The sequence below is a fragment of the Salvia miltiorrhiza genome, unplaced genomic scaffold (genome assembly GCF_028751815.1).
Source record: "Salvia miltiorrhiza cultivar Shanhuang (shh) unplaced genomic scaffold, IMPLAD_Smil_shh original_scaffold_273_2, whole genome shotgun sequence".
NCBI classification, from domain to species: domain Eukaryota; kingdom Viridiplantae; phylum Streptophyta; class Magnoliopsida; order Lamiales; family Lamiaceae; genus Salvia; species Salvia miltiorrhiza.
In genome coordinates this window covers 513421-521430 of record NW_026651515.1, presented here as the reverse complement: position 1 = coordinate 521430, position 8010 = coordinate 513421, and the positions used below count along the sequence as shown (strand labels likewise).

At 42.8% G+C, this 8010-nt stretch overlaps 1 protein-coding gene across 1 annotated transcript; it reads right to left on the bottom strand.

Moving 5' to 3' along the window:
- Positions 1-5942: 5942 nt before the first annotated feature.
- On the bottom strand, positions 5943-7178 carry LOC131003833 (heavy metal-associated isoprenylated plant protein 37-like). Its single transcript, XM_057930386.1, has 3 exons — positions 7170-7178; positions 7045-7120; positions 5943-6858 (listed from the first exon to the last, which is right to left on the bottom strand). The coding sequence occupies exons 1-3, from the start codon at positions 7176-7178 to the stop codon at positions 6116-6118; spliced, it is 828 nt and encodes a 275-aa protein (XP_057786369.1). The 3' UTR covers positions 5943-6115.
- Between the last annotated feature and the right edge of the window lie 832 nt (positions 7179-8010).

Below are 8010 nucleotides of genomic sequence, written 5' to 3'. Positions count from 1 at the left end.
GGAACCGGCGAGAAGTATCACTTCTACGGTCCTTCGTGGGCTTTATATGTCTGGGCATTGGAGCGCGTCCCAGGCCTCGGACAGATGGTGGCAGCATCTAGCGGTGATCCGACAGCGCACCCTCGATGTTTGAGATGGACTTTCAGGGGTAAGCCCCGGCTTCACGGTTTGCGAGATCTATTTGAGGGACAAGTAATCAGTTATTTCAGAGTTAGTGTTTCACCGTTACTGGTTTTACTTATGTTCTAATATATTATCTATGTTGCTTTCTATGGTGGTGTCCTGCCTCTGGAGCCCGATGGTGACGATATGGCGAGTCACTACTTCATATCAGCGCTGACACCGAGCGAACTCTCGGTGAGCTTCAGGCCCCCCGACAACCCATTAGCTCGGGGTGTCCAATTTCCACAGCACACCGGAGCCCGTGTTGTGGAGGAGTGCGGGGACAAGGATGATGTACCTAGACAACCTCGTATGACTCGCAGTTACAGTGTTCGGGGCCCTGTGAGGGATGCTCGACCCCACGAGCCGGCTCGTCCTTCAGTAGATCCGGGAAAGCGCCCAGCGCCGCATACTTCTTCATCGTCGAGTGGATCTCGGACTGTATCCAGTCCCAGCGAGGGTGAGGTGGACCGTAAGTGGGTGAAGAAGACGATCCGTCAGGAGATTAAGAAGGCCTTCGGCAAATTCCTGGATAAACTGAAGGGCAAGGGCAAAAAGGATAGGTGCAAGAAGAGCAAACATTTCTGAGGGTCTGACGCCCCTGATGATGATGACCAGCGACGGTCCCCTGAAGATTACCAGCGACGGTCTCCTCCAAAGCACAGAGCCCCACCCAGTGCTTCAGGGCCCGACGCTTCAGGGCCAAGAGTTTCACATCCCTGCGACGACGACCCCCGCGATGAGGAACCACGCCATCCAGAGACCCAGCATTATGCTGCACGCTCTTCAGATTATGATTCTCGCCCAGCAGAGACCCCGGATTACAACGAGCAGTGGCGGGCCATGACACAGTCTGGTCAGGGCGACTACACACCGGCCCAGCAGACTTTTGACTGGTCGACCTATGTCTACCCTCATGGCTCTTCCCCATTCCTGCGACCGCAGTATAGGACAGAGCCCCCGATATACTTTGCTGAGCCGCTCACTTCTGTTGCACCATATGAGTGGGGACAGTCTAATTCTGCAGGGCAGGCTCAGACGGAGGAGCCTGAGCCACAGGCAGAGCAGCCACAGGCACTGCTACTGCAGCCCCAGACAGAGCAGCCACCGGCAGAGCAGCCACCGCGTCGCAGTCAGAGGGTGAGGCGTCCGTCTAACTTTCAGAGATCGCCTTGGGTTAATAGCCGAATGTCACGTCCAGTGACACAACACTGCAGTGACCATTATGAGAAGTGGGTTGCTAGATGTCGAGCGGGTAGGGCTGGTGAGGTGTATATCAAGGCCAGTGGTGGTGTGCGGGAGTACGACGACTTCGCGCGGGTGGAGAATGTCAGCCAGGAATTCACAACTGGGGTAAATAATCTATTGATATTAACATTGTTAAATTATTTTCTACTAACTTTCTGATTTTAACTTTGTTGCAGGATATTGACTTGTATTTTTTGAGCTTGAGAAATAGACTTAGAGATTCCCTGGATTTACTTGATGACGTAGATATGAATAACACAGTCATAGTAGACACGGATTGGTTTGTAAGTAAACTTTCATTATTTATATGTTTTCATTGGTGCGGATATAAATTATTAATTACTTATTTGATCTGTAGATATACCTCAAGAAAGAGTGGGACGCTCTATTGGTGAAGTGGGCAGGAAGTGAGTTCGGCCCCAGGGAGTTTCATGTATTGACTAGTACAGCAATGGCTGATGGTTGGGAGCCTGAGATAGACTGGATCTGCGTTGTACGTGGAAAAGCACTTCGGGGCCATGAACTTCCTCCTGGTCAAATAGGATGGATGGATGCCACACAGGTAATCAGTTAAACAATTATTTGTCATTAGTCATTTGTGCTTTATCGTTGTTTCTTATCTATTCATTGTGGTTTGTCATAGGTTCTCATGCCAGTCATAATTGGCCACCATTTTATCCTATGTCGGATTCGGTTAGGAGAACCCGTTTGCGAGGTCTATGACCCAGTATTCCACAATCTTAGTGTTCAAAATCAAGAGGCTCGATATGGTAACCTACTACCTTTACTGAGATTGTTGCCAGTTGTCGAAGTGGCTAGACGACACATCCATTGATTCGACAGTGGCAAAGGAGAGGTGGCCAATTATGACGGCGGAGTTTGCTTCAGCGGAGGTTCAGTTTCAGCAGCAGGACGCTGTCAGCTGCGGGCCTTTCATCTGCATGTATGCTGAACCATTTCTCAATAACAATTCTGATTGCCTCTAACATCGAGCAGATAGGAAGTCTTCTTGCCCACAACAATCTGGAATTAAAAGCTTCAGCGGCATTTGATGTCATAAAACTGTAGCGTCGCACAGGCATAGGACACATCGAACGAGCCCACTTTTCCGGCCCAATCCCCATTAGTTTATCGTACGCGGCTCTCTTCATAACCTTCAGGGCGTTCATAGCCCTAGTGAAGTTGGACTTCTCGTACGCAAATGCAGCTTGTCGATACACCTCGACCACTGCCTTACCGTAATGCTTCAGGTTATTTTGCAAATGGTAGTAGCATAGGCCGTGGGTGGCATTTGGTAACTCATTCCTGATAGCATTGGCAATGGAGATATGTTGATCAGAGACAATCAAAAGTGGATTGGCTTGGCCATAAACACGTCGAATGCGTGACATGAAATAAGTCCACGATTCATCGTTCTCTTTCGGGCCAACACCATACGCGAGTGGGAACAAACTCTCGTTACCGTCCTTCGTCACTGCAACAAACAAAATACCCCTATTCTTGCCCTTCAAGTGTGTGCCGTCGACGACACACTGGCCGTAAGCTGAACATGAAAGGGGTAGCCGAAGCTGCAAGAGCAACAAATAAGTGTTTGAATCGGCCATCATCGTCAACTTCCCACTCCACCATCGAACCGGGATTGGATTGTCTCAACATGTATAAGTACTTGGGCAGCATCTCGAAGGACTGATCATGTCGACCATAAACCATCTCAGTCGCTCGATTACGGGCTCGCAATGCAACATCGTACTTGATCTGTACGCCAAACTCACGTCGCAGCTCCAGCTGAATGGCCTTCGGCTTCAAGATCTCGCAGTCGTGGTGTATTTTCTGTGCTAAATATGCTGCGACGACTTTTGCGGGGGGCCTTTATTCGCGCTACGCGCCCTAGCTCACCGTCGCATGAGTGCTCATTGGTGAACTTATACACTCCCCAAATGGCTCCATCTTGTGACGATGCATGGAGCTTGAAGGGGCACGTATCTGAATGCTTGCATTTGAAGTAAATTCGTCTGCTGTCTGATTTGCTGACAGAAAATTCCTTGCCCTGCTTCATGTTCCACAGACCGATTGCAACGATCAGATCATCTTTGCTATTGAAATACATATTCTTTGACAACTCCCGAGGCAGTAGCTGATAATCTTCAATATCCACAAGTGTCGCTGCACCGTCCAACGGGATAACCGGAACTAACCAATTAGTTAGTTCATCTACTCCAGGAACCTGTTCGTCATCATCGTCATCAATCTGCAAATTCTGCCACCCTGCATATTCAATCCCCGCCCTCCTCACGTTCTCTGGCTCCGACAAGTCTTCAGAGGCGCTTGTATCAGTCTCGGCTTCAGACGATGGAACATAATCTTCATCTACATTACCAGCATTGTCCACAAACTGAGGCTCGTACGTATATTGATCATCAGCTGGACCCCAACAACGATCAGTTGTTAGGCGATCGTAATTGTACGGATTTGGCTCATCCCATGAAGGCCAACCCGTTGACTGATCATTACCCCAAGTGACCGACGGTTCAACAATTTCTTGCGCCGGTGAATCTCCGGATGATAGGTCTAAATAAGCATATCTTTGGATTGCTTCCAATCCGTCCCCACCTTCGAATGTTGCACTGGATTCACCTTCATACCCGGAAGATTGAGGGAGATCGAACGAAGGAACATACACTCCTCCACTATAATCGTCTTCGACAACATAAATCTCAGGAAAATGTGGCTGGGACGCCAGCAACTGAAGCAAATCATTGTCATCGGCAAGAAGATTTTTACTGTATACCCTGCCATTTAATCTCTTCATCAAATAATACAAGCTGTAATTAGTGCTCAATTCTCCAACATCAGGTGATTTATCATGTACACCGTAGTGGCCATTGTGTCTCCGAAAATATGCAAACTCTTAGAAGAGCCGCCGATGTACTCATAACCATTGAAGGCACCTCCATAATTAACCACAAAGTATCTCCCAAATTCATTCATCTACAGAAAAAATAATAAATAAATAAATAAATATATGATGTAAAGGGAATAAAATGTAAAAATACAAAATATAACATGTTAATACACTCGAAAAACATCTATCCGCCCGGGGAAGTTTCCGAGGAAATGTGTCCGGCCGTGTATTACATCATATATACTTACACACGGCCGGACACATTTTCAAGGACACTTGTCCGGGCGGATACATGATTTTCGAGCATATTAACATGAGTTATGTAACAATATATATGTATAGAACTAAAATGCAACTAATAATTACTAATTAATACTTTAAAACATGATAGAATGTGCTCTAATTCACATGTATTTCCTTCAAACGTAGCTTTAAATCATAGTATGCTATAATATGCTAATAATTCGCATAAGCATATAGGATCAAACAAAACATTGAAAATAAACAATAACCAACTTAAATTACATTTGAAACGTAAAATGACATACCTTTAAACGTTCGGATGAGAGAATTCACAAATAATAGCTTCACCACTTGGAAAATATTAGAATTTCTAATGAGTTTGAGTGTTTTTTCACTTTGAGTGTTCGGATGAGAGAATTCACTCATATATAAACAAAGATTAGGCGAAATTTCACGTGAATTTCAATGAAATTAGAGTGTTTGACATGAATACTTTACTGACAAGGCTATTTCACATCATATTTGTCGTTTATCATCAATTTTTAAAAAAAAATTATGTCCCTTAATTCAAGGCTAGTTAATCGATGAAATATAAATACTAAAAATTAACACAATCGATATTAGCACTCAAAACACACAATGGAACCAAAAAAACATCTATCCGACCGGAACAAATATGTGTCCGGCCGGTAAAACCGTGTGTCCGGTCGGACAGTTGTTTTTTCCGGTCGGACACATGTTTTTTTTGTTCCAATGTGTGTTTTGCGTGCTAATATCGATTGTGTTAATTTTTAGTATTTATTTTCCATTAATTAATTAGCGTACGATTTAGTTCTAAAACCTTCGATTTTAATTCAAAAATAAATAAATATTATTTTTTGTTTCAGTCTTTCACTTTTTCCAACACTTATTTGACCGATTTCAATCTTTAAATTGATGACATTGATGATTCTTACAACTTTAACAACTTTTGGCAGGAATGTGTAAGACTTTGTCAACACTTTTTGTGGAAACCAATGCTCGGCCATCACAATCAAATGGCATTTTCGATGGTTCACTTAATTAGGGCATGGATAGATTTGTATAGTAACAAAGGGCATTTTTCAAAATAACAATAACAGTTAGGGCAATTTTAATTTCTCCTCAATAAATACACCACGAAATGAGAACCTACATTTTTTTCTTTTTGGTCTGTCCATCAAATGAATAATCATTTCATTTTTTGGTAAGTGTACTCACACAACCCACTCACAATAAAAGTAAATCATTTATTCCAATCACATACATTTAATCAATTTCTTAAAATTCATGTCACCGTCAAATGAGTACTTATTTTGTTTACGGAAGAAGGAAGAAGTAATAAGAAAAACAACATCATGTACTCCATTACACAAGCATGGGGATTCTAACATTGAACAATAATAATAATACTGGATAAAGTCCCAAAACTCCTAATGCTTGAAACTACAAACTTACAAGCTTAGCATCAGACTCCAACATACTTACATACATAACGGTCCAACCATCAAAAGCCAAAAACACAAATACTAGTCGAATTTTTCACATAATCGAGCAGCTGGTAGCGTTGTCATCACTGAAAACAGCTGCAGCAGGCTCAGCAACGGCGTAGTTGTAGTAGTAGCCCGTGGTGGGAGGAATCAACGTTGATCGATTGTACATCATCTGCGGCTGCTGCCTGCTCTGCAGACTCATCATCGGATTGACGTACCCGTTCAACGCCGCCGGATTGTGGCCCGCCGAGCCCACATTGAAGGGAAATCCCCCGGCGTTTGGCTGCAGCTGAAATCCACTTCCACCTCCAACTCCAAGAATGCCTGCTCCGTTGCCGTGGAAACCAGCAAGATTCATCATAGCACTAATGTCGTTTCCCCTCGTCCCTTCAACGCCTATGTTTGATAAACCCTGATTTTGGTTTCCTTTCTTCGCAGCATTAGTGTTGTTATTATTGCCTTTCTTGGCCGCCTCAGCATTCAGCATGGCCGTTAAGAGCTGCATCTCCTCTTCGCTGTAGCCGCCGCAGTCTTCACCGTCGTCGTCATCCGACACCAATGGGAAGTTGTGCTTGTCTTTTAAGGATTCAAGATTCTTGGGCTTCTGCCCTTTGTTGCTCTTGCTGTCTTCTTTGCTAGGGGATTTTTGCTTCTGATTTTGGTTTCCCTTTTCAGACCAGAGCTCAGCATGCTTACCAGCCCTCACTAGTTTCTTGATTAGTGTTGCAGAACCCACACTTCCTGATATGCTCACCTTTTGTTGCTCTGCATCTATGCTTACATGGTAAACTCCTATTCGTTGACATCACCAACAACACAATCAAGAAACATCATACTATATCTCACACGTGCCAAACATGTAACTAAGACTTCTCCTTTCTGTGTATTTGGAATATATATGAGCATTTCAAGAAACAGAGTGAAAACAGAGAAACCCCATTTTAAGAAAAAAGAAGCAAAACAAAAGATAAAATAAACCTTCAATCCTTTGAAGGATTTTCTTCACTTTCTGCTTGCAGCCGTCACAGTGTATGTTCACTTTGAGAAAACAAGTCTACAGGAAACATAAGATAGTAAAATAAAAGAAGATTTCAACTTTATACTAAAAACATAGTAGTATTAAAAGTTAAATAAAGTTGGCTTTTAAAGAAGATTGGAATGTCTACGAGGAAGAGGGGTAGAGAGAGTACCTGGATCTTGAACAGCTTAAAGTCCTCATCTTTAGTCATTTCTTGAGTGCTGTTTGGAAATGTAAGATCTCCTAAAAAAAGGATATACAAATCAAATTCTTGAAAGACAACTACAATGCACAAATAGTGGAAGATTCTTGAACCTCTTTTTACACTTGTTCAACTTCAGTTAAAGAAATGAGGTGGCTGGTGGGGGGAAGTTTCTTGCAAAGCATTTAAAAATGGTGAGGGGGTGAGGTGCAAAAGAGGTCATTAAATTAAATGCAAAGACAGACAAAGTGTAGTAGAGAATCAAAAATACAGACGGAATGCAGAGAGAGAGGGACAGAGAGAAATAGTTAAAGCTGGCCTATAAAATGAAAGTCAGAAGATAAGAGAGAGGGGGCACCCTTTTGTTTAGCGGGTAAAGCAAAGGGCTAGACTCTCTTTCTATATATGTAATGTAGGTAGATTAATGTGTTTTCATCTCAAGTTTGAAATGATGTGATTTAACGTCCAATTTCTGAGAAAATATTTAATAAAAACAACAGCGACTTGACAGGCACAACTTATTTCTACCCCTCCCAAATTTGGGACGTTCCATCCTACATATCAATGCATTGCATGACGGAATGAGTTTTTAATGTACCACACTTTATGTCTCACTTTGTGTCTCACTTTTAATTTTATTTATTTTTTTATATATATTTTCTTCAATTTCAACTTTATATGCTTTATTTTAATTTTGTGATTATTAACTAGGGTTTATTCCATC